The 27,946-nt window shown below is 43.3% G+C and overlaps 1 protein-coding gene across 1 annotated transcript in view; it reads right to left on the reverse strand.

Moving 5' to 3' along the window:
* LRP10 (LDL receptor related protein 10) overlaps positions 1–27,946 on the reverse strand; it is a 244,297-nt gene that overhangs the window by 185,575 nt on the left and 30,776 nt on the right. Inside the window, exons 4-5 of the mRNA XM_069238242.1 lie at positions 14,148–14,286; positions 7,977–8,161 (exon numbers count right to left, since the gene is read on the reverse strand). Coding sequence (XP_069094343.1) covers positions 7,977–8,161; positions 14,148–14,286 — 324 coding nt within the window. The remainder of the gene's footprint in view (positions 1–7,976; positions 8,162–14,147; positions 14,287–27,946) is intronic.

The following is a 27,946-nucleotide window of genomic DNA, read 5'->3' on the forward strand; positions in this document are numbered from 1 at the left end:
TTTGTTCTACTTGCTATACAGTACCACTCACACTTTCACACATAGGGCAGTGAACTGTCACACATATGTTCCCTAAGGAAAATGTCACACACATGCAAACTATAAACTTTGTCGCTATGGTATTGCCCCTCACCCCAGAGTTCCCTTGGCCACGGGCAACTGCCTCCAAACACTTCATGATTACCACTCAGAAGTTCCTGATGCCTGTCCTGTCTCCATTAGGTAGTCCCTACGTTAGCTTCTGTCCATTCTCAGCAATACCTCCTCTTCATTCTCCTCAGCATTTACAGTTATTTCTTTTGTTCTCTCTATTGACTGCAGTTGCTGTCCCCTTTGCTATCTATTATCTGCAGCTCCTGCATAGAGTTCCACAATCCTCTGCTTTCTTACCCTTGCTGTATTCTTCCCCATTGCTCTCCTTTTTCTCTCTCAGCAATTCCTGTTCTACCCATTTATCCTCAGTCTATTGTTCTTACGCTGTTGTACTTTCTCCATGCAATCCTCATTCTCAGTAGTAGCTGCTCACCCTTTCACTGGAGCTCTGCCTCTGCTTCCTTTACACTGCAATGCACAATCTCCCTGCTATTTTAACTCTCGTCAGCAGGTCATGCTTTAGCTTTTCAAGTGTGTCGTACTTGTTCCTCTGTCTGAAGACCAAACACTCCCTATTGTTTAGGTGTGGCCTACAGACTGCTTTAACTGCATCAGCCTCATATTTTATAAAACAAAATACATATACAAGTACACAGAGGGACTTTCAGTTTGCTATCTTCTTATATTGGTCTATTTCAAATGCCTAACATTTTGCTTCTGTCTACCAGGGGCATGGAGCAATGAGTAAGTAGACAGACGCCCTTGATTGGCTCTTTCAGTGTGGCTGATTGCATTTAGTACTTGGATGTGTGCTCATCTGCTTAGCAAGTTCTCCACTTCAGTGCCAGGGCTTCAAGTCCAATCTCTGCTCTAATTTAATCTTTTTTTAGATGGGTCATTGTTTTTACATACTTTAAAGTGCAAACAAGTTCACACCACCTTCATGCAGTTGCATTCCTAAATGTATTACGTATGCACTTTTAAAGTTAATTGCATATGGAAAAAAAACTAAATAAAATGGAGGCTTGCCAAGGTCAGACCAGCTGGCTTGTTTCCTTCGGTCCAAGCAGTCCTTGTTCTGCTCTCATAGCAGTTCTTAACTTTCTCTCTCCTTTGTATTTTCTAGCCTCAGACTGCTATTTCCGCTTCTCTCTGTAGTCTCTGCACTCTCTCCCTATCTCATCTCACAGCAGCACCCAATTACTCATCTTTACCTAGTTCAGCAGTACGTACGTACGTAGCCCTTGGGAGGGACTATATTTTGTAACTGGTGCAAAGTACTCTGCTCAGAAAGAACACTGTATTCAATGTCACTTGTGCTTTTATGCCTCTACAGTGTACCTTGGGGTAAACATTTCTTCTACATTGTTTTCCATACAGCTATTGTGTGTAAAAACTCAGGAAGCAAATATTTTAGATCATGGAAAAAGTCCCAAGTGCTAAAAATCCTGGCCAGGATGCAACTCATTGTCTCTTACAGCAGTTTGGTAGTAAGACGAGATAGGATCGTGTCCACTGCAGGATGGTCAATGTACCAACAACGTTGATTTAAGTGACGCTAAGTAAATTTTAAGTATTTCCTATCTGATGTTGACAAAAAACCAGCAGATGGGACAGGGTGAGATGAGTGAATGTAATAGGGTGAGGACATAGGAGAGAAGATCAACAAATTACCTTGTACAGAATGTGGCCTGCAGGGTGATCAAATGGCCATTTTCTAGCAGAACTCTCAGAAGCCAGGGCTCCAGCCAATAAAATCCTACCTCATCCTGTTAGGGGGAGAAGATGGGGCAACTCTTTCTGTGACGCCAATGTGCCCTGGATCTTGCTGGTGAGGTTAAGTCCAAGGACAGATAGATAATTAAAGCACAGTGATTGGTGGCAACGTACCCCTACGCCTGGGACTGCTTTATTGACATCTATGGCCTAGATGTGCACGTACGGGATGGTGGAGATCCTTACAATGGAGATAGTAGCTGGTCTCCACATCATGAAGAACCCAGGAAGCCAGGTGCCTCGTAGGGGCTAGCTGATGAGCTGTCCTGCCTCAGAAGACTGCAGTGACTTGGAATGCAATACAAATTAAGTTTTGCTGGGTGGGGTTAAACTGAAACTGAGTCGGTTTAGGGATGTGTGTCGTGGGGCTGACAGGCCTTGGGGGCCCTACTTGCAGCTGGGAGGTCTTTGGAAGGCGAAACTGTAAGTAATCTGCGTCCCAATTGCTCTCTCCAGCCTGCATAACATCTACCAGTGGTTTATGAGGGGTAAAGGCTTGGGGGTGGGGAGGACTAAGTAAACAGTTAGGAAACCAACTTGCAAGCAGAGAATCCAAGGAAGCAAGCTGAGGAGGCATCCTCACTGGTGGCCCAAAGTAGGGAGTAGACAAGCTTCACAAGTGGGTTCCCCCGCATCAACAAAACAAGCATTTGCAATGCAATGGGTCTCGCATTTCTCAGAGTTAGAGCTATCAGCAGTTGTAAACGCCCAACCAGACTTTTCTTGCCACATTAAATGGGGAAAAAAAGGAGCGCAATCGCGCTGCTACAGTTCACTCGTAGTGAAACCTATTGGTAAAAGTGCAATTATCTAAGTAACCGGCAAAAGTACAATTAACTATGTAACATGGAAAGCGCTCGACTTCTACCAAGCGAGATCGCGCTACGAACAAAGATAAAAAGTATTCCATAAAACTGACGGAAAACAGCGAGCCTTGCATGTTTTCAGTACTTGGTCGCTGCGCTCGAGGAGGGCTTACCACCGGAAAAGGCATGACTTATGCATGCCTTCCACTAATGAAAGCAAGCAGATTTTAACAGGCAAGCCCACGAACCAATGAAAGACAGTGACGTGACATGGACGGAGCTCCGAGCCCTTTTCTAACTCCTAAAGCGTCTCGCATGCGACCCAGGCTTGACCCTAAAAATGACTGCCCATACATTGGCAACTGATCTTCGACACTGTGCCCCAGCATCGGAGTGCCATCAAGGAAAAGGGACCATAAACCTGTTAAAAAAAAAAAAGGAGGGGTAAAACAAACTGGAAAAATATACCTTCCACATAAGGCCTGCTGTATATGAGGAGACCAAGTCAGGCCCAGTGCCTGCTTCAAAGAGGGGGCCGAAACCCACGTGCACGGCTTTCTTAATGGTAGCATGAGGCAAAAGATCTGCTGTGAAGCAAAATACACATGTAGAGGCAGTCTGTGACAACAACATCCAACGGACGTTGAAGATGCAGAAGAATATTTGATGTACAACAATATGATATTAGTGAGGGTGCATGAATGTGCGCAGGGAAGTGCAAGGAACTGTTTGTGAATCACTCTATTCTGGAAGTACTGAGGCTAAGGGGTCTCCCAACATTGTATATGTTGCAGAGGGTAGGAACAGCACGTGTCACCACTAAGAACTAGGCCACGCCCGAAGCCCATCTTAGCACTCTCAGTCTATTACAGAGGCAAAGAAAAACTTCTAAAGGCAAGGATGTGGTGTGGGTAAGTGGAGGCAGTCAAGATTATGATTTTTCCAAACTTCACCAGGGTTGTTCAGCAACAGTGCTGCAACTCTGAGTGGGTAAAAGGTGATCTCCGAAAAAAGGACTTTTAATACAGGCTGTCTTTCCCTGAACGTTTGAGTGTAATATCAGGAGAGGAAACCCCACTTCCTGTCACCAGAGGAGGAAAGAGTTTGGATTAATGGTTGAACTGTGGGACAGAGGAAGGCAGGGAACGAGAAGCGATGCCTATCGCCTTGTCAGACATAAGATAACACTGGTGGTCAGGATGCTACCATATCTGGTAAACAGAAGGAATCAGCAGACCTGGCAGTGACATGGACAGCTCCCACTTACATAGACAGCGATTCTGAATGTTTGTGGGAAACGCAGGGGATGCAACTATAGTGAAAATAAGACAAGGCTGACCGGCACCTTGGGGGAAAAAAGACCTTTATCTGTACTAGACATTGGGTCACACACATATCTGTTGCTATCTACGACCTTGGGTAGCCTTGTGAAGGATATGTTTCAGACCAAATAACATGAATAAAATGGGAACACAGAATGGGTGGAAAGGATCTGTTTCTGGCGATATTCCTCTCTAGGACATAAATAATTGATTACCACCAGCAACAAATGTATTGAGATTTGGGGGATGGGGACAAGTTATGACCAATCACTAAACAGGAAATATGGTTGGGCCAGAACTGGGTGTTGGTGTCCTGTTCAGTCTTTCTTCTGTCGTCTCTGGTCTATGATCTCTGATGCCCTTGACTTGCCAAGAACACTGGCCGATGGGCCCACTGAGAACAGTGAGAATGACAAGTCATATGTATCATTGCTTTTGAAAATCAATAAAAATAAAGATTTTAACAAAAAAAAAGTACTTTTCAAAAGGTTACTGCTCCATACAGTGATTATGATAAACTCAGGATTACATCACCCCTGAAAGCAGTAATTTCGGAGTACTTACGCAGAGGTCCTGGGAAAGCAGAATGGGTATTAAGAAAACAGCTAGGACATAGCTCATACATTGTAGTATTGGTTCTGCATTGCATTATGCCAAAAGAAAGTGCAAAAAAGTGGTAGGGACTCAGAGTTACAAACCGCAGATTTTATAATAACGTTTGACATCTAATCCAGACATGTATGAATTCATAAGTAGGTGTCTATATGGGTTTTGGTAATCGTGTAATATTTTAAGATAGGCGGAAGTATCTATATACTACTCTATGGGATGGCAGGTTTAAATACTGCACATAACATTTCTAGTGAAGACGTACTTAGCTTATATTAAAGCAAGAAAAACGTTTGCCTCAAGTCATTCAAATCGTTGTATAGTGAAGCAGTGGCTAAATATGGTTAAACATTTTTGGCTACCATATACATATGCATGGTTAAACGGGAAATCTGGGTTAAAACACAATGGACAATTTATCCAAAAATACAGATATGAAGTGATAGCAGACCCTAATCTCCCTACTCTTTCTTCACTGCAGTGTCTGGTCATACTTCTTTCACATGTCTTGGTAGACCTGGTTAGCTCTTTCTCCTGTGTTAGCAGTCCCAGATCTCCCTTCTGTCCTCTATCATATCTCTCCCCATGCACCCCAAGCTTTCTCAGCAGTTCCTGCTTTTCCTGTACTGAGAACGGCAATTAGTCCTTTTCAGTTATTTTACAGCTTTGGTCAGTGACAGCTTAAAGTCCAGGAGATGACTCTCCTTGTTGTACATCTATATCATAGTTATGTACCCTTCTGGATGCGATGCAATGTAGACATATTTAAGGTTTTTCAGAAGCACATATATTTGGAGAGACAACTTTTGGACATTTAGGACAATGTGTGGAGGGTGAGGTTTAAGGTGTTGTGCATGTACTACAGGCTGGAGGCATTCTAGATGCTGTACATATGACAGTTTGCAGAAGAAGAGTGGCTGAGGGCTCCGTTATGAAAGTTATACTAATACAGATTCTCTAGTTATGCATCAAGTATTAGCGATATCGCAGGATGAGTTATTTAGCCAGTACAGTATTATCTTATTATTTGGATTTGAGCATCTCCATATAGAGAGACTGAGTAGAGTGCTTTGCACGTTTTGAGGTGTGCAAATCTGGAACATGCACCATTAGCCTACTCACATTCTACCAATTTCGTACTCAGGTCGTGTCTAAGCACTAGTAGAGGCATATATTCTGTCTTATTCCGTGCACAGAGCCTCAGAGAGGTGGAAATCTGCGATAACAGCCTTGGAGCATACTTTGTAAATTTGTTAATAGCGACACAGGCATTGAAATAGATGGCTCCTGTTGGTCCTGCATTGAATATTTCTGATGGTGTGGTTCTGTGTGCTCCCCAGCAGATAAATAGTCCTCCTGAAATTCTTCTTCATTTCCAAAGTGCTGACATTTTACCTGCAGCTGGGATGGACTATTTGCTACCCCAAGGGGGCCTTCATCGTCCGAGTCTTCATCCTCATCCAAGAGGCATGCAGGTGGATAGGGCAACACCCCACTTGGGGGGATGTGAATTGTCAAAAGCATGGATGAAGATGATTTCCCTTTACAAAGATTAAAGGCAACGCAGAAAATGTCACCTTTGTAGGTGGTTTTACGCCTCACTTTGATGGTTCTATCTTGTTCTCTCCGCCAATAGCAAGTATTCGTCATTTGTATCATCGACAGTAGCATCATTGGGGGTGTCAACGGGGGCGTTGACGGTATCATCGTTGACTAGCTAATCATCGTAACAATATCATTGTTGAGTGCTTCGTCGGTGGTATGGTCAGCAGTGTCCTTAATGAGTCAATCGTTATCAATATCAGTATTGACGCCAACTGTTAGCGCACCGACGAGTATTTTGACGCTGATGGGATCTTCATCAACGATAAGTTGACAAATGAGGTCTATGGTATCTTCGTTGACTGGAGTTTCAATATATTCACTGTGATAATAGTCGATGGGAGCGGTGACTATGAGATTATCATAGGAGACGCTGATGCAGAAAAGGTCGACATAGCTGTGGTTGTTGTTACTGTAGACGTGGTCGTCGACGAGCACATCATTAAAGGTGCCTTTGTCGACGAGGGTACATTTTCTTGGCTTTTGTCGTCGACAGCACAGACTGTGAAGCACTTTGGAAGTGATACTTTCAGGGAAGAACTCAGAGCGAGTCCTTTCTGAGGCAAGTTTTTTGGAGGATGAAGGAAGGTCCTCCTGTCTCTTTTTGTGCCCAGTAGTATTATGTTTTCATTTTTTTAATGACCTTTGAGGTGGTTCCGAGGTGATTTTACACCCAGTTTTAGGTCTTTTAAGGGAAGATGACGTGTGTGAAGAGTCATCACTATCCTCCTCAGATAACTGGCACTCTCTGGTCTTTAGCTTTAGTAGCCACAGCTAAAGTCTACCTTCCCTGTCTCTTGAGAGTCTTCTGAGAAAAGGTGCGACACAATTTACAGCCTCTCACCTTATGCTATGGATAGTAGCAATACATGCTTTCTTTATTTGGGTCATCCGAATGAAGCCTCTTCTTCCCACAGGCTCTGAAAAGTCCTTTCTTGGTGAGTTGGGACAGTATCCACTCAAAATCCGCAGATAGAAGAAATGATGATGCTAGGAAATAAATTCCTTTGAAAAAGCTGAGAGGAAACAAGTAATTTGAGCAGAGCTCAAGGAGATTCCCATCACACGATGTGCAGTAGAAAATTTGAGGGAATCAGCCTCTGTTAGGAGTGTTTTAGAGCGTGCTGTGGCCTGAATGGCTAAGGTTTGTGGTTTGGTCCTTTTAAAAAAAAAGACATGGATAGACTATAAAACCTAAGGTTCAATGCTAGTCTATCCATTATAATAATGCACATTGCTTTATTGTAATACAGTGGGACTCCCACTTCAACGACGGGGAATGATTCAAGTCTGTGAATCTATGAAAGATCCAATACTGGGGAACCTGTACTTTCACGTTCAAGCATTGGTTCACTGAACTAAATTCAGGCATCCATAGATGGGAAAGTCGAACCTGGCAGAATTAAGCTAACCCCTTAGTTTACGCAACATCAGGGCTTGTCACTCTTAGGTATGGGTAGATATAGACATAGATTGAGAACACAAAAGAGTAAGGGCCAAAGAGAAGCTGTTGATGTGCCTGGAAGCAGTTTAGATGATAACTCTGTCTGATGTTCTAGTATGACAGAAAGGAGCAATCTGTGGATACTATATATTTTTGGCACGTCATGGGATCATCTAGATGATATATATGTAGAACAGGGTTGGGGGGGGGATTTCATGCGGGTATGACAGGTTTAAGTGTTCTCTGCATGTTGTATGTGAATAACAGGTGTGGGTGGCTATGTCTGTGCTGCAAGTTTATGATAGATCTAGGAAGGTCCCATACCTTTGGTGAACGACAACTGGAAGCCGACATCAGGGCCCCGATGGGTGCTGTACAGAATGGTCACATTGCCCCCAGGAAGGTACATGGACTTCGGGGGCTTTATGCCACATAGTCTGAAGGCCTGCTGCCCAGATGCATAGATGGTGAGAATATCCAAGCTGCAGGGGACCACAAACCTTCCAAACCTTCATGAAGGAAAAAACAACTTAGGAACTTTGGTAATGGAAACACAAGAGAGATGGACAAGTGGTCACAGAGACACAAATTTGTCACACCCAATATGGAACATTGACATCAGAGACAGAATAACAGCAACAACAATTTCAGACCAGCAGGACTGAGCTAAAGACATATACAGCATGAGGCATCCAACAGGAAGTATTAAGAAAAACAGTCATGAGATACGCAAAGAGAAACTGTACTGTAGTTGCCTTTGAATTGAGCTTTACTGGATGCTGTACATATGACAGCTTGGCGATGAAGAGTGGATAAGGACCTACATATGACAGCTTGGGGATGAAGAGTGGATGAGGACCTCATGATGCAAGTTATATTAATACAGATTCTCTAATCATACACCCAGCATTAGTGAAATCACAGGATGAGGTATTTAGCCGGTACAGTATTATTTCATTAACATTGCTTCACTGGAGGTGCTCTTTGGGGATTAGGATTTTGAATTCTGCTCAGATGTCAGAGGAAATTTAAAGTGTATCCTCATGCCCTCTCAAAACCAGCTAGATGGTGACAGACAGTGGTGACTATGTGATCTTAGTTAGGGCAGAAGCATTTTTCCTTCACCTCCAATAGCAGAGTGCATACCGATTTTTGCCTTTAAAATTAGGCATATTCTCCATAAATGTGGTCCTTAGTTTTCGTCATGTTGAAGAATGTTTGAGTCTGTACGAGCTGTGAATAGACTTGAGTACTGAAGTCCACTGGACCAAGCTTGTGCACTACAAAAAACAATGTTTGTCTTTCTTGTTAAGCTGGTGATGTCCGTCTCGGATTTCCCTGCCTCAAGATAAACACACATTGTCTTACTCTGCTGATGCCTGGTTTTCTTGGTGTGGTGGGTTTTTGCGGTCTCCAGAACATTCTCATTGTCCCGGATGTACGTTGCCAGTGACTGAGAGGAACTCACCCCTCAACGCTTTCCTGTGTTGTGGCTATCTCTGGAATAGAGGGTGCATCAATACAAACAAAAATGCAAATCACACCACAGAATCGATGTGGACATCAGGCAAGGAGCCCACGAAGCCTCATTAGCAATAGCAACAGACTGTTCCCTAATGAATGTAGGAACCACCAAATGTTGATTGTGGCAGCCCAACTAATCTGCCAGAGAGGTATACATGCTGGCCTCTAAGTTCCTGCATACGTCCCCCGGAGCCAGAAGGACCAGAACACAATCAGTCTCCACACCCTTGGCCCAGGGCCCAGCCCCGTCAGCTGGAAGAAACAATCTTAAATAAATGACTATTTGAAACATCTAGAGATATACCAGGAACTGTATGGTTATTCTAGGACAGATGTAGTTGTGATATCCTATGTACCTGAACTGACCAGCGGTAATCTGCATGATCCTGGTTCACTGTTGGGGCCAGTGGTCCCAGTGGCTGGTCCACAACTGATTAATCTCTACTGTGATCAGTAGATTTTAAGTTAGAATACCTTGAGCTTTTATTATTATCTTGAGAGATCCTCTGGGAGCTGGTCCTCAATAGTTATTTGTCCTCATACATAAGCCAAAGGGACAGGTTTGGGCTCTTAACTAGTCCTGGAACTCGAGAGACGAGACAGCGATTCCTCTTCCTCCCCCCCACACCCTTAGTGAGTGAATATTAGGCATTTGGGCATATCATTGCACAGTAACAGTCCACTTCTATATTCAGGGCCCAACTTCCCACCCAATCATTTGTTGACTCTATATTTGCCTTCAACTTAGCACACTGCTTTGCTGCCTTCCAGCTAGGTTTGTGCAATACAAATACCACATACCTACATCTCTGGAAGCTCACGTTTTGAGGGTGGGAATCATGTGTGAGTGGTGGGTTTTAGTTACAACCATTTTCAGGTTAAATTGGAGTTGTCACCTTTTATTCAAGAGCATTCTAGGGTACTGACATCCATATCTGTATGCAATCATGCATGAGAATTATAATTCAGGGGATTTAGCTTTTGTTTTTATCTAGCATAATTATAAATGCCCTATTTACTTCAAAGTTAATAAGGTACTTTTCTTTTAATGACTACTTTTGATTATATAGAGAGCGATGTATGCCCGAAGCCGTCTTGGCGCTAACATCTGCTATCGGAAACATATACTACATCACAAATCAAACTACAGTGGGAGAGCAAAAAGCCATGTTTTCAGGTTTTCTGAAAATCTGCAAATTAGACTGGCCTCTCAAATGCTCAGGCATTTGGTTCCAGAGCTGGCAAGTAGAGCAAACAAATCCTCTGCCACCCCAGCAGGATTTGTAGATTCTCTGCGCCACCACTTTTTTTGGAGACTGCCAAGCGTAAGTATCTATTTGGTCTTCGTGCACCTCTGAATTACACGAGGGAGGCGACAGAGATGCCCACTCTCTCCACTGATATTTGCCCTAGCACTAGAGCCCCTGGCGATCTGAATCATGGGTCATCCACAGATTCAGGGGATCACTTGGGGAGGGAGACATGGGAGGAACGCATATCCCTATATGCAGATAATATTTTTTCTATGTAATAGACCCACATTTACTAGCCCCAGGGTAATGCAAATCCTCCGCATCTTTGGCACTTTTTCAGAATACACGATTAACTGGCAGAAATCACTCATGCACCTCAACATAGGGCCGCAATCGGTCCTATGGGACGAGATACCTATGCCCATGGTAGACGAGGGATTCAAATACCTCAGCTTTTATGTCACAAAAGACCCACATGTGTTTTACAAGAATAACCTGAAACCCATCCTGGAGCGTTTTGAGGCGGACGTACAGCACTGGAGGACCTTACCGCTCTCCCTTCTGGGACGAGCGGCAATGTTCAAAATGATGACCCTGCCACGCATTATATATGCACTGCAAAATACCCTATACCTGGTGCCCAAAGACTTTCCTAAGAACAGACTTTGGGCAACAGTGATCGGACTTTGACTCTGGAGCAATAGCCCACCCCATATCTACCTCCAAAAACTAACCAGGGGAGTATATGACGGGGGAATTGGCCTACCCGATATATGTAAATGCTACTAGGCCACACAGTTGATGGTAGTCAATGATTGGGTCTTTGCACCCTGTGACAAATTGGTAATACGTTTGGACAGATGTGTGTGGGGTAGAGAGGGATATGAGGGGGACTTTATAGGCCCAAACTAGCTCACATTCTCCCCGTACACCCCAGAACAGTCACCCAGATATTGAGGGAGACCACCATACTTTTGGGTTGTAGGGGTCGTCTAATGGAAATGATTCCTCTATGGTCCAGGGACCTACTATCGGAGGTAGGGAAACTACAGGGCTTCGCAAAATGGAAACTGATAGGTATGACAAAGCTGGCGATGTATGACAGGGAGACTGACACTACTGGACTTGACCAAACTGACCAACAAATACCAACTGGCGCCTACACAAAGTTATACATACATCCAGCTCAAACATATTCTTGCCTCACACATACCTACAAATACAATCATCACGGAACACTCTCCACTAGAGGGCCATGTCCTGTCAGAGCGACTATGCACGAAAGCAATTTCTTTGATACATAAAAAGTTGTTAATTAATGCCCATGATACAATGCAAACTCTTAAAGCCAAATGGGAGACGGACGTGGGACAATTTGACGGAGATGAAGGGAAGGAGGCCCTAGGAGCATCTAGAGAAATCACAGTTAAATCCGGCTTCAAGCTGATCCAGCAACACATTCTATATCACTCCTACTACTCACGCATTACTCCACATGCCATGAGTAAATGCCCAACAACGGACTGCTTGCACGGTTGTGGGCAAAAGGGGGGCGTTCCTTCATGTGGTCTGGAGCTGTCTTGAATAAAACCTAACTGATCATCCATCAGGGACAAGTTGCACACAGTGAAGGGATACACTGTGCTAGACACAGTCAAATGTTGCATACTCAGTATCTGGGGTAATGACTCACCTTGATATAGTAAACTGTGGTTGTCTCTTGGAGTAGCTAAGAGGAACATAGCCCAGAAATCGTCAGCGGCAGAACTGCTGGACTTACAAGACTAACAAAATAACATGGATTGGTGTATACTTACCGACTAAACGATTTGCCTAAGCAGACAATGCCCCCCAAAAATGGGAAAGCCCATGAAGGGGGTTGAAATGAATTAGATGATACCAGTAATGTGAGTGAATAGACTGTGGACTTGCGGAATTGAGTCACTGCCTCAAAAAAAAAAAAAAAAATGTATCGTACTTGCCATATATCTGAAACTGCTAATTACCATTCTGATCTATGCTTTCTGTATTTTATTACTGTTTGTACTTTTTCCTAATCCGGAAACTCAAAAAGATATATATATTAAAAAAAAAAGTATCTATTGGTGAACATCAAGAGAGTTTTCTCTTGAAATTTTCAGGGCCTGTCAGAATGAGGGCTTTGTGAGCTGAGAATAACACCGTAAATGCTACCCTCTTCTCAACAGGGAGCCAATGTAAATCTTCCAATGCTTTAGAGACCGATTCAACTTCTTGATGTTTTTAAGCAGACAAGCTTCTGCATTCTGTAGCCTCTGAAGCATTTAGCATCCCTTGCTGCTTGCCCAAACTAAGGGCATTGCAGTAATCCAGCCTCGACAGGACCAGAGAAGTGATGACTGTCTTCGGGAGATCGTAAGGTATGAAGGGCAGAATTTTCTTCAGTGTTTTTAAAAAGAAAGAAATAGGAAGAAACAAGCTGATTGGTCTGATGGATGAAAGAGTTTAGAATCAAAAATTATTCCCAGGTTTCTCACTTTTGATACAGGAGAGGGCAGAGGGTCAAGGGTCAAGGGTCTGTGGCCACCAGACATTGCCCCAAAATGAAGTGTCACTTCCAAAGAGATGCACCGCCATCTTATAGGGATTTAGTTTAAGACAATTTCTACTCATCCAGCAAACTTGCATGCAGTTGTTGAAACGATCTGTCACCTCCTCCACGCTACTGGTTATAGATACTACTATCTGAGTATTATCAGCACTGGAGATGGTTGAAATAAATGAAAGTCATCATCAGTCTCGCCAGTGGAGCCACATATTTAACAAATATTGTGAGACTCAGTGATGACCCTTGCGGGGCACCACACAGTAACGAGAATGGTTTAGAGGTGAAATCTCCTAAAGACACCGATTGTTCTCTAACATCAAGAAAAGAACATAAGAGATTGAGAGCTGATCCCCCGATAGCTATCTCTATCATCCTTTGTTCCAAAAAATGTCATTTTAGGGCTGGGAGGTCTATAGATCAACAAGTAATAGACCCTAGAGCGACAATTCAATTTACAATTAAAGAAAAGAGCTTCACAATCAGCTATTTTAACTGATTCCCAGATGGTCTCAAAACAATTTATGCATATTATTGCCAATCCTCCGTAGTGCTTCCCCTCTCAATCTAAGCTACTGATAGCATACCCCGCAGGAAGTGCAGCAGCTAAATCAGGGTTGGAAAACTCATCCACTCAGATTTCTGTTAAGAAGGAAATATCAGGGGCGTGAGTCCAGGTAGTGAAAGAGCACGCATTTGTGTTTAAGTGCCCAGTGTGTATTCACTTTATAAAGTGTATTCACTTTACAAAATGAATCACTGACTGGGCTATGACATTATAGTGTTTTTCTATTGTACGAAACTGCCTCTGAAACTGGAAGCCCTCTTGCTTTCAGGAGTAAGCCTTAGCTGCTCACCCTTGCTACACAGTGAGTCAAATGCCTAAAGAGAGTCTCTTGGAATATATAGTTTGGAATGCATCATTAATTTTGGTCCCGGTCATAAAGTGGTAAACGGAACCCACACAGGTCACTTCAGAATAATATGCGATTTCCACAGTATCTAAAAAAAAACACACCACAAGGCAGAAACGCCAAAAGACCAACATCCCTGCAAGACAGAAAGATAGAGACCATAAATAAGCCAGGCACTTTGGGACTTAGACACAAGACAGACATATAAAGTAGTGTGCACCTGATAGAGATTATCTCCTCACTCCTTCCTTCAATGATCCAGGTGCAGTTGCTGATAGCCCCATCATGTTTTGGAAATGAGGGGCTCTGGATGATCCCGAAAATGTTGGTGAAAATAACGGCATTTCCGTTGCACGCCACTGCGTAAAGGAAAAAAAAAGTGAGTGGGGGAGAGAAACAGTAAGTTGAAGGTTAGGAAGAGGGGGTGGTATGGGATTGAAAATCAGAAGCAAAAAACAGGACAAACTTTGCAAGAACACAAGAAACAAATAATGGCAAATGAGTGGAGAAAATAAGTTAGAGAGGTAGAAAAAGATAGATGTGAAAAACAATGAAGAATATGTATATGTTAAGAACAAGGAGAGAAAGAGGAGGCTCAAACAAAGGATGGGGGAGAGGTGAGGAGTGGCAAAAGACGTAACAAAAACAACATTCAGTAACACTCACTGAGTCACTGGCTCTGAAAGAATTGGCACATTCTCACTTGGACCATTGAAATAGCAAAGGCAATATGGAAATGCAAAAGCACACCTTCCCTCACACATCAACTTTAAAAGACAGTAGGTCTCAAGATTACTCCATAACAACCAAAGTGAATGTTCAGGACACTAAACTGGACTAATGGAACATGTGGTCAAACAAATGTCTCAAGGTTAATCACTTAAAAAACAACAGATACTTTACAGATTTACAAATGCAGTGAATAGGCTTTTTAATTGGGTGAAAGAGGTTCCAAGAAGGAGACATGTCTTGTCAAGAGCTTCATTGGGGAAAAGCCTATCCAAAACAAACTTTTCTGAATGGGACATACTTCACGTGTATGGGGAGTACACATATCATAAAATTTAAGAGCACAGCTTACATAGTATCAAATGCATGGTTGGGTTTTCAAGCACTATACATGTGAGCACCTCAAAGAAGTATAGACTATTGGAACAATGAGGAGACTAATTATATGATTAAATAAGTACCTGTAAAGAAATGATAGAATACACATATTGGGGCCTAGCTATGAGAATATGAAACCTTACTGGGTAATGGGTAACCTTTCATTTAGGGATCTTTCTGCTGGGACACTAGGTCAGAAAATTGCTTTGAGGAGACGGAATGTCTGTTCACATACATTAAGGGCGGAAGGGGACAAAAGAGAAAGCATATGTCCAAAGCATTAAATATAATTTGGAATTTAATTAGCAACATACTGTCCATAGTTGTAGGTGAAAAATGTAGTGCTGTCGCAAGAACCCTTTTTAGTACCTAGGTCGAGCACCCCTGTCTTAGCTTAGTTTCACAGCTTTATGCCTTACTTTACTTTCATACAAATTTTTATTAATATTTTAGCTACTGTTTTTACATATCTTATCAGCTGCTTATTCTAGGAAGGCAAGGTTCCGGCTGCACATTTAATCAGATGCTGTACCACATATAATCTCTACCTTTGCCTAGGGCTGTCATGTACAGTACTTGATATGCTCATTCGCGTTGCCAGTCCACGAGCCAGCTTCTATCTCCAAGACACAGCATTACATTACATCTGTTCTCGGAAAGATGCATGGGTCATTATATAAACTACACATATGTCCATACAACAGGCGGGCATCTACCGTTCAATGCAGGTATGGAGCTAACATCTTAAGAATGGCCAGGCAGAATCTTACAACTACTATGCTCTCAGAGCTAGGCACAGAGTTTTAGTAGGAATCTCTAGAATCATGCAAAGTGGTGGGGTTGTTTATCTTCTTCACTTTGGCTGTAACGCTGGTTACAGTGCTCTGTTTCATTGCAGCACATACTTTTAATACTAGAATTTGGGTGCTTCAATAAATGACTTGAAATTCAGTTCACATTTTGTGTTTTGCCTTGGCATGCATGAGTAACCAAGTGAAAGGGGGACGATCTGTTTCCACAACTTCCCGGAGGAGTCAGAGTGTGAGGTTCAGGTTGCCACAAATCACCATTCACCCAGACTGGTTTGGGTGAGGCACTGCAAGCCAGCCAGGAGTTTTGCCAACAGCTACCACGTGATGTGGATTGCACTTAAGTCCCCAGCGCTCTGCAGTGCTGCTGTCCTAAACCTGCAGTCTTATTACCAAAACAGGAACTGCATAACATGGCACCACCATCGAATCAAGGTTAGGGACTCATTTAACGGGTTTCCTGAGTAGCTCTCTCAGGTATGCCAAAGGTACCCCATTCACCTATTATACGAAGAGGTCTGTGGTGTAAGGGAAAATCAGCCTCAGCTATATAGGAAGCACCTAGTATAAGTTGTTCAAGCTTGAATTTTAAATGGATAACCCACTTGGTGTTCCTGTCTCTGAATTCGATCTTACAAGACATGGTACAACCAGCGGTAATTCCAGTAGATTGTAGACATGCGGTCACACAATATTTACTTGCTAATGGGCTTCCTAATGGGGGTGGAGAAGCGGTTGAGGCCCACAATACATACCAAACAGAAACATCCTGGTCATGGGTCAGTTTTCCTGCAATCAATGCTAATCCAAATACATTTCACAAGTGCATTGCGGTTAATGCACTGGCACAATGCAGAGCTAATAACTGCTTAGAAATGTCATTATCATATCAAGAACACCAAAATTGATATCACAGCCCTCTTCCAGATGTAGTTGCACGTTAGATTAGGTCCTCTCAGCAATGAAGGACCAACATGGCCAGTTTCGGCTACATATAAACCATATCCAAATATACAAAATCCGCAGCAGTGGATTTTCATCTCTTCTGTAATAATTTAGTGAATTTATACAGACGCTTAACACAGTATGTAATGCAAACATTGAATACTGCCCCAGGGAGGGCTGCTCTAACTGTTCAACAAGTGGCTACACCTGGGATAAATCTGGTATCTATTAACTCAATTATGGGTAAGATTCCCACCAGACGTGATGAAATTCTGTTCTAGACTGCACAAAAAAAACAAACCAGCTGGAAGCGGTGTTTCCCCATACGGGACCCCATAATAAACCTAGGATTCTCACAATATGCTTGCCATTTGGGATGGTTGCCTCAGTCGATGACTGGGCCACTGCTTCTGCAGTATATACCATACCGCATGGTACACCATCTCTGTTGAATGTTCTGGAGGTATTGAAACAAATTCAAAATGAATACAGGGCTGCCCCTTCCCTGAACTTGTGGATGAAATTAATGGGCGATTTTGACAGTATCCTCAATAATTTTATGAAATATTAAAGGGGAAGCAGCAGCGTTGGCAGTGTGCCAACAGCTTACGCAGGTTCCTCAAATAGATCACGAACCTGAGCTACCAAAAATCATCTTCGAGACTTATAATAGTATAGATGGGGATAATTTGGAGGCCAAACCAAACAAACCACAAATTAACCCCTCGGGTGCCCAGGACGAGGTGGTTACATCCGCTGAAGTGGTGCACAGGCACCAGGGACGTAACCACCTCGTCCAGCTACCGGCCCTCGGGGGAAGCGCTGGCACTCCCCAGAGGTCCTGTCACCCCCCCTCCCCAGGGCAGGGATGGAAAGGGGATCGCTTCTCTTTCCACCCCCACCCCCGCCCCCCTGGGGCATTTGATGACATCAGCACGCGATTGCGCACTAACCTCATCTGAGGCCTGCCCCACCTCACTGGAAGCTCAGCTTCCAGCGTCGATCGGAGGAGAAATGCTTTTGCAAATCTCGTCTGATCACGTGAAGGGGCGAAAAAGGCATCAAAGGAAAGCAAAGGCCTTTCCTTTCCTTTGATGTCTTTCTCAGCATTTCTGTTGCCTGATCGAGATGCGATCGGGCAGCAGAAATGCCCACTAGACACAAGGGAGTTTGTTTTTTCCTAATTTACGCATAACCTGAGCAGCCCCTTGGGCAAGGGTGCTCCCCAGGGGGGGGCAAATTATTTTAGGCCTTTTCTGCCCCCCCCGGTGGCATCGGGCTACTATAATTAGGCCTATCTGCCCCCCCGGGGGCAGAAACCGCTAGACACCAGGGATACATTTTTTTTAAGATGTGGGGAGCGACCCCTTAGGCAAGGGTCGCTCCCTGGGAGGCTAAATTACTTTTAGGCCATTTCTGCCTCCCTTGGGGGCAGATCAGCCTATTTTTATGAGGCCAATCTGGCCCCAAGGGGGGCAGGAACCACTAGACACCAGGGATTTTTTTGTATTGTTTATATTATTTAATGAGGGGAGCGCCCCCCCGGGAAAATATTTTTAGGCCTTTTCTGCCCCCCCCCCCGGGGCAGATAGGCCTATTATAATTAAGCCGATCTGCCTCCGGGGGGGGGGGGGGCAGAAACCCCTAGACACCAAGGATATATATATTTTTTGTTTACTTTATTTTTTTATATTTGTGGAGCGACCTCTTAGGCAAGGGCCCCTGTCTGGGGGGGGGGGGGGGGAGAGAGGTTATTTTAGGCCATTTCTGCTCCCCTTGGGGGCAGCACGGCCTATTTCTATTAGGCCGATCTGCTCCCGGGGGCAGAAACCACTTAGACACCAGGGATTGGTGTGTATGTGTGTGTTTTGTTTGGGGTGGCAGCCCCTTGGGCAAGGGTCTCTACCCATGGGGGCACATTACTTTTGGCCCTAAGGGGGGCAAGGTCGGCCTATTTTTGGAAGGCTATTCTGCCCCAAAGGGGGGCAGAACGCCCACCAGAGACCAGGGAAGATTTATTTTCAGAATAAGAGGGTAGGGGTATGGCCATACCCCCACCCCAAATAAGTGGGGCCAATGTTGTTCTGCCCACCAGTGGGCAGATAGGGCAATTACCCCCGATCCACACCCCGGGTCTGTCTACTAGATGCCAGGGATTTAAAAAAAAAAAAAATGACCTTTTGGACCCGCTTTGGTTCTCCCTCAATTTCAACATGTTTTTGGCTCTTCCCTGTCACAGGCACTTGGCCCACCTACACATGTGAGGTATCATTTTTACAGGGGAACGTTGGGTGGTAGGAAATTTGTCTCGGTGTGATGATCCCACACAGAAATGTGGGGAAAATATGATTTTTTAGCAAAATTTGAGGTTTGCTGAGGATTCTGGGTAAGAAAACATTGGGGGATCCACGCAAGTCACACCTCCCTGGACTCCCTCGGGTGTCTAGTTTTCAAACATGTCTCGGTTTTGTAGGTTTCCCGGTATGGCTGCTGAGCCCAGGACCAAAAAAGCAGGTGCCCCCCTCCACCCCCCCACCACTCCCACCCCCTGCAAAAATAGGTAGTTTTGGATTTGATAATTTTGATGTCTCCAGATAGTGTTTTGGGGCATTTCCTTTTGCAGGCACTAGGCCTACCCACACAAGCAAGGTACCATTTCTATCTGGAGACTTCTGCGAACGCTGGGTGGAAGGAAATTTGTGGTTCCTTTCAGATTCTAGAACTTTCTGTCACCAAAATGTGAGGAAAACATGTTTTTTGGCGAAATTTTGAGGTTTGCAAAGGATTCTTGTTAACAGAACCTGGTGAGAGCCCCACAAGTCACCTCATCCTGGATTCCCCTAGGTGTCTAGTTTTCAGTAATGCACAGGTTTGGCAGGTTTCCCTAAGTGCCGGCTGAGCTACAGGCCAAAATCCACAGCTTGGCACTATGCAAAAAACAGCTCTGTTTTCTTTGGGAAAATGTTATGTGTCCATGTTGTGTTTTGGGGCATTTCCTGTCGCGAGCACTAGGCCTACCCACAAAAGTGAGGTACCATTTTTATCGGGAGTCTTGGAGGAACGCTGGGTGGAAGGAAATTTGTGGCTGCTCTCAGATTCCAGAACCTTCTGTCACTGGAATGTGCGGAAAAAGTTTTTTTTTGGCAACATTTTGAGGTTTGCAAAGGATTCTGGGTAACAGAACCTGGTGAGAGCCCCACAAGTCACCCCATCTTGGATTCCCCTGGGTGTCTAGTTTTCAAAAATGTTGGTAGGTTTTCTTAGGTGCCGGCTGAGCTAGAGGCCAAAATCCACAGCTAGGCACTTTGCAAAAAACACGTCAGATTTCAATGTAAAAATGTGATGTGTCCATCTTGCGTTTCCTGTCACGAGCATTAGGCCTACCCACGCAAGTGAGGTACTATTTTTATCTGGAGACTTGGGAGAACACAGAATAGCAGAACAAGTGTTATTGCCTCTTGTCTGTCTTTAAATTTTTTCCTTCCAAATGTAGACAGTGTGTAAAAAAAAAGACATCTATTTGAGAAATGCCCTGTAATTCACATGCTAATATGGGCACCCCGAAATTCAGAGATGTGCAAATAACCACTGCTTCTCAACACTTATCTTGTGCCCATTTTGGAAATACAAAGGTTTTCTTGATACCTATTTTTCACTCTTTATATTTCAGCAAATAAACTGCTGTATACCCGGTATAGAATGAAAACCCATTGCAAGGTGCAGCTCATTTACTGGCTCTGGGTACCTAGGGTTCTTGATGAACCTACAAGCCCTGTATAGCCCCGCATCCAGAAGAGTCCAGCGGACGTAACGGTATATTGCTTTCAGAAATCTGACATCGCAGGAAAAAGTTACAGAGTAAGACATGGCTGTTTTTTCACCACAATTTCAATATGTTTTTATTTCAGCTGTTATTTTCTGTAGGAAAACCTTGTAGGATCTACACCTTTGCCGAATTCAGAATTTTGTCCACTTTTCAGAAATGTTTTGCTGTCCGGGATCCAGGATTGGTTACATACCTATTTCTGTCACTAACTGGAAGGAGGCTGAAAGCACAACAAATAGTAAAAATGGGGTATGTCCCAGTAAAATGCCAAATTGTGCTGAAAAATGTGGTTTTCTGATTCAAGTCTGCCTGTTCCTGAAAGCTGTGAAGCTGGTGATTTTAGCACCGCAAAACCTTTGTTGATGCCATTTTCAGGGAAAAAACCACAAGCCTTCTTCTCCAGCCCTTTCTTCCCCCATAAAAAAAAAATGAAATTTCCACTCTATTTTGGCTAATTTCTTGGTCTCCTTCAGGGGAACCCACAAACTCTGGGTACCTCTAGAATACCTAGGATGCTGGGAAAAAAGGACGCAAATTTGGCGTGGGAAGCTTATGTGGAAAAAAAAAAAGAGGGCTTAAGCGCGAACTGCTCCAAATAGCCAAACAAAGGGCTGGCATCTGAGGGGGGAAAGGCCTGGCAGCAAAGGGGTTAAAGGTAATTCCAAAAAGGATAATACCAAGCAAGCACAGGAGTCTTCTGACAAACCGCTGGGAAAAACAAAAATCTAACAAAAATAAAGTTAAACAATGAGGAGAAACTCCACATTTAGAGACCTCAGAGAAACACTATAATTTAGGAAATCATGATAATTTGAAACAACCCGACAGGTATCAGTATACTGACACACACCCTTCTTGTTCCTTTCAGAACTCATCCCATATACGGACCGAGAGAGGTGGGCGGTCAGAACATAGAAAAGAAGAGTACGTGAGACCAAAGAAGGACTCATAAATCTCATCTGATGTCATAATAAAAAAAGAGAGAAACTTCCACAACAAAAACCTAATTAAAAAAAAAAAAAAAAAAAAGAAAGTTGCAGGGATTTCAGCTAAGTATGCCAAACATATTGGACATTACTGAAGAACAGGACATGGGCAGTGACTCTGTTGGACAATGCAGCAGAGGTCACAATAGTTCACCAGAATCTTCAAGAGGTTCTGGATGTGAGAGCAACTAACGACAACATTGAAATGGAAACCCCAGCTAGGCGAGTTGCCCCTCCATATCGGGTTTACAAATTAATTATTTAAATTGAGCGGGACATAACACGCACAATTAAAATAATTTTCTGGGAAAGATGAACGCTGAGTTATGACATTCTTCTGCCATAAAAGGATTGGCCGCCAGAGTTTGTCAGAACACTCCCACAAGGGGAAGATGTCATTTTGCATTGTTTTCAGTCCTAGTTCCAGATCCAGTAAAAGAAGCCTATGCTGCAGTTTGGGCTCAAGCACACGCACCAGGGCTGTACTGCAACCACGTGAGTTGGGATAGGGAATATCCTTATCATGTTATACCTCTACAGTCCAGCTCACAAGTACATGCTCAGTATCCAATAAAACATTATGCTAAAGCCCCTGTGAGGGAGATTTTCTCACAACTAGCGTACCAGGGAGTAGTTGAACCCTGTGTATCACCAATGAATAACCCTTTGCTCCCTGTAGCTAAGCCAGACCTTTCATACTGAATAGTTTTAGATTACAGACATGTAAACAGTCACACACCCACACCTGCCATACAAAACTCACATAGCACAGCTCTTATGAACAACGTTTGTAAGCAATACAAAACAACCATGGATATTTCAAATGTTTTTTCTGCCAAAACATAGGGCCTAAAAGCTAGGATGTGAGCATATTCTCCACATTCGGCTTCTAAAGCCAATTTTGTTGACTCCCCCAAGGATAAAAGCACAGTCCGGGATTGTTCTCAGCCCACGTGACATCGATATTGATTCTGAGGTGTTGTCCTATGTAGACATTAATTTGACATTGATTAAAACACACATTTGGACAGGGTAGAGCGCACTGCATTGGGATTGCTGATCAGGGCTATGAATTCAATTTTATGAAAAGAAAAATTGCCTTCCTCAGAGTTCTGTTTTTGGGATATGAGCTTCCAAATGAGGGGAAAGAGTCTGGCACCACACTTCCTAGAGGATTGTGCACAATTACAACCACCAAATACCATAAAAAACTGCAGTCCTTGTTAGGATTCTTTAATTTTAGCAGAACATACATACCAGATTATGTCCAATGCATAAAACCACTTTACGATTTAATATGTCCAGATTTCTCAAGCTAACAGTGGACACCTCAACATACACAAATTCTTAAGAGTATTACAAACTGACATGCTTGAAGCAAAACACTTACATACGTGTGAAAACAAAACAAATGTGGTCGTCCGGATAATACTGGGTGCCACTGGATTCACATATGTCACATTCAATGAAAGTGAATCACACATACTCAAATGCAGAAATGCATTTCACATCTACTGATAAAATACTAACTGCAGTTCAGATGGGTGTTATTAAGGAGAAATCATTGGCCCAGGGTAAAGGCATGATTGTCATTACCCCAGTCCCAGCTCTCAAGGCTGTTACCAAAGCCAGCGTTCCAAACACAAAAGCACAGCATCCACGATGGATACAGTTGGCCACCTCCTTGACTGGATACAGTGGGTCACCTGCTTGACTGCCACTGATGTTGATTAGGTTTTTGAACCAAAGCTACAGACCCAAGAAGTTCTCTAATATGAACTTGAGTATCCCATGCCCACTAATGTCATGCCTGTAGACCACTATAAATATATAATCTACACTGACGGTTCAGCTCAACCTGCTGTAGCTACTAAACACCGATAGTCCGTGCCTTGTGCAACCATTTATGGAGTCATGAGGGATGATGAGTTCCACCTTCTACAAACCTACACCAAGTCCCTTGGGGATTGCACAATAAACTTACTGAGCTCAAAGCACTGATCTTGGCACTTGAACATACGAATCCTTAACTGAATGGATTTGTGTGTGATTCGTATCGACCAGTCGGTCAATGAAAACGTACACTATTGGCACCTTAACAAATTCAGAGATTCTAAAGGGAACACCATAAGGCATGAAATACTTTAGGGGAAGGTGGCAGAGCTAAAAGACAGACTGCCATGGGCTCATGTACTGCATACACTTGGCCATCAACGTGTTTGAATACACGTTGTAGGGAATTAATTGGCTGATGAAGCTGTCAAATCTGCAGTTGTTACATCAACTGTTGCTGAGATAACTCTTTCTCATATGATGGTGGATGATGACATTTTGGCTTCTGTAAATGCTTCGGCTGACATGAAGCCCTTACCAAAAGCAGACCCAACAAAACATTCCTATCACTTGAGTGCCCAAATCATTCCTCAAGTGACAATACAAGGTGGGTGATCGTGTGATCCCCAACCAAGATCACAGGCTAGAAATGATCAAAGCAGCTCACTTTTACGAAAATTCTATTGGTGTCACAGTCTATAAAAAAAGGTCAAACTGTATGTCCTTAGTTGTGACAGCTGTCAACAAATAAAAGGTTCCACCACTGAGCACCCACTGCAGACACCTCTCTTAATAACCAATAAGCCTATGCAGTGTGTGTGCCTGGACCATTGCAGTACACTAAATTCAGGTGGTGCATACAACTATATTCTACTAGCAGCAAAGACCTCTACATACAAAGGGTAGAGTGTGTGTGCAGCCGAAAGCACACGTCTGCCAAGTCCTGCAACTTTGACAGACTTCACAGATCCTATCAGCACCAAGGACAGCCCAAGCATCTCTGAACCCGGACTCCCTGGGCAAGGGAATAAGGAACTGACTGTAGACTCTTGGTCTAGGGCCCGCAGAACTCTAAGTCCAGGTGGGTTACACAGAACTCACCCTTTGAGCGCCCAAGTGCACACTCTGATTTTCCCAATTGACTCCAATGGTAACTGTGACAGAATTACAGTGATTCTCCAAAGCTTCTAAAATTCACAACTCCAGTTGTATGTATACTAACACATTTGTTTGGGTGTCTAAATTAATATAAAAATCTGCTTTATTTTATCTAAATTGGTGTTGGATTTCTTTTGAGTCGTGTCATTTACTTATCACCCATGTTGGTATTGTGAAATGCTTTACACGTTTCTCCAAGTACCCGGACTGCTCTTTGCCACACTACCAGGACTGAGCTAAGGTTTACTTGTGTGAACCCGAGGTCAACTACTGGATAATGTGCTAGTATTACATGGTAAGACTCCTCAGTCAGATTTATATTCTTTTGCCCCAGTATCATGAATAGACCGGCTTATTGAAATGCTATTAGAGACAACTCTTTGGGGGAAAGGGGTCAGATAACTTCTGTCATACCACATAATACAGTCATCTTGCTACAGCGAGACTTCTGTAAGCCATTCAGTGATTTGTAAACAGGTGTCAATGCACAGCGCATGCAATGCGTCGGTGGCTAAGTTAACCTGCTACTAGACGGGTATTTTCATCTCTGTGATCTGCTCAGTATTTCAGTTACTGTCATATAGGAGTTACTTGATGCTGAGTGATCAAGGCTGTTGTGTGATGAGAACAGGTGTCCCATATGCGATTTCTGTTGCTCAAAAAGTGACCTGCTGTAGAAATGTACTTTTTCCTCCCAGGCAGAAGATAAAAGAAGCAAATTTGTGGCCCCACATTCCTACTTCTAATTTCAATAAGCTGAGCAGACAAAGCATTATTGCTTCAAAAACATGTGGCGATCACACAGGCCCATGAAGCCTATGACCTATAAGTGGCAAGCTCATTCACGGAGATAGAGTCCCTCATAAGTATTAACTTCCCAAGACACTTCCATGAATTGTTGAGTCGCATTTTGTAATGCTTTCAATTCCATTAGCCATTCACTCACTTTTTTCAAGTATTTTTGGAGGCTTCCCGATTGTACTGGCATTAATTGGCAGCATATTGCTGTTGCTATTTTTGATATGCAATGGCTGCCCCATCACAAACAAGAATAATAATAGAGCTCCCACCAGTCCAACTATGTTGTGATCATATGATGCAGTACTTTGCAGTATCACTGGTAGAGGAACTTGATGAAGACTAGTCACTGTCATTTCAACCAGTTTTCTGCTGTGTGCAGCCTGTTTTCCACTGCTTATGATGCTCTTTCGAGAACGAAATGGAAGTGCGTCTTGTTTAGCAACAAGTGTTTTCTATGGACATGAATCTGATGATTTTCCAGATCAGGGTTCATTCCTAGAGTTGTCCTATGAGGCTGCGGTTCCTCCATGACTTCTTCTATGAGCCATCCTCCATGGACCAGGTCGCTTCGGCTCCTAGTGCCCCGCCATCTGGCACGGCACAAAATGCTGCCTCCTCGGCTGTGGCTTAGGCTACAGATCATGTGTGGGATTCCAATGACTTTTAATTGACCGTTTTACCAAAAATGAACTTTTTTTATTTTTTTTATTTTGCCATATACTTTTGGATTGCTCAGCTTGTCGCTATGGACATTTTTTGATAGTTTTAGTGTATTTTTATATAGTTTTTATTCCTTTTAAGGAGTCACTAGAATCTACACTTCAAAACTGGCAAGAGGAGGGTGTTGTAAGCACTGCTTTTAGTACCCAAGTTTGGCACCCTGCCTTAGTTTAGTTTCACAGCTTGTGCCTTGATTTACTTTTATACACTTTTATTCAAATTTTAGTAAGCCTGCTTTTAGTTATTCCCTTTCAATATTTTATCAGCAGCTTCATCTTTAAAGGCGAGATTCATGCTGCACGTTTAATCAGCTGTTGTACCACATATAATCTGTGTGTTTGTCCAAGGCTGCAATGTACAATACATGATATGAGAATTCGTGTTGCCAGCCAAGGTGCCAGCTTCTATCTCCGAGATACAGCATTACATCAGAACTGTTCTTCGAATGATGCATGGGTCATCATATAAACTACACATATGGCTCAACAAATGAGTGGGTTTGAGATCAGCTTCCAGACTGAACGGTTCATATTAACTCAACTCAAAACAACCACACCACCTGGTCTGGAGGCAAAGTACAGTAATACCCAGTTCTGGGGCAAAACCAGTCCAACTAAAGGAAAATAAGGTACTACAAACCACAAAGCAATCTGACAGGTGTACCAAATTTCTGAGGTTCATATCTTAAAATAAGCTAGTCATGATCATGCCTTTTTTTTGGTTTGGGGGACACCCATCGGACTGGGGGTACCCACTAGAACCACCTGTTCCACTAATTAGTAGTGTGAACTCATGTTTATGGTCGGGGTCGTCACAACTTTAAACATCATAATATCTCTGTAAACAAAAGAACTGGAGACTTGTGTAATGATTATGGAATAGGAGAAACAACTGACTGCAGCCAACAGAATGTAGATGTAGGATCTATAAGTTGGAGGAGAACATCTATATTCCCATGAAGTAGAACAGAAGATTTGGGTTCACTGAGTGTACAGCGGTGCAAGCTTAGCAAAGTTTCAGTTCATTATGAACTCTTGTCACACAGGTTACCTCTGGTGATTATAGCCAACTTGGCTTTAAGATTATTGTGGCTACTGCACTATTTAATAACCTTCCTACAGACTCTCAGTCTATTCTGCCATGCACAGGTCTTCTTCTTGGGTCAGGGACCAGTTCTTCCCCTTACTAGGCGGAAAACTTCTCTTTCTAAGAGTGGACCAGCACCATGGTAACTTCAAGTATTCAGACATTGTTCCAGCAGTGGAAAACACCCCATCACCCCAATAAAGGTTTACACTGAGCAGATTCTAGTCCCTAATTAAGCATTTCTCTGTGCTGGTACAGGAAGAGTATGTCGTTCACAACTAGATAAATACAAACCAGGTGTTTATCCCACACTGGGGGTCTTGGAAGGAAAGCCGGGCTAACCAAAGTACAAGCATCTTTCAAACTTTGACATACTCCTCAAATCAGAAGGAAGTGAATGCTGTGTCTTTATCCATTTCTTTCCTAGGCTTTGCAATCGGTCAACCAGAACATCATAGGAAAGGGGGAATTATGGGTTTAGCAGCAAGGTGATGGGAATAGCTACCAGCCAACTATGGTTTGGGGATATGGACCCTGAATGCAAACCACCTTCTTCTACAGACCGACATACAGGGCCTTCTATTGACAACAGTCATATTTCACTATGTATCATAGTCCCAAGTAGTGTAAACACATGTGAAGGAACACACATCACAAGCACTCTAGGGCATGTAAGATTCTGGGTAGGGTTCTAGTAGGAAGGGCCAGTAGAGAGTCTCTCTATCAAGGCTTAGCGTAAGAATGTGCA

Source organism: Pleurodeles waltl, chromosome 6 (assembly GCF_031143425.1).
Source record: "Pleurodeles waltl isolate 20211129_DDA chromosome 6, aPleWal1.hap1.20221129, whole genome shotgun sequence".
Taxonomy (NCBI): domain Eukaryota; kingdom Metazoa; phylum Chordata; class Amphibia; order Caudata; family Salamandridae; genus Pleurodeles; species Pleurodeles waltl.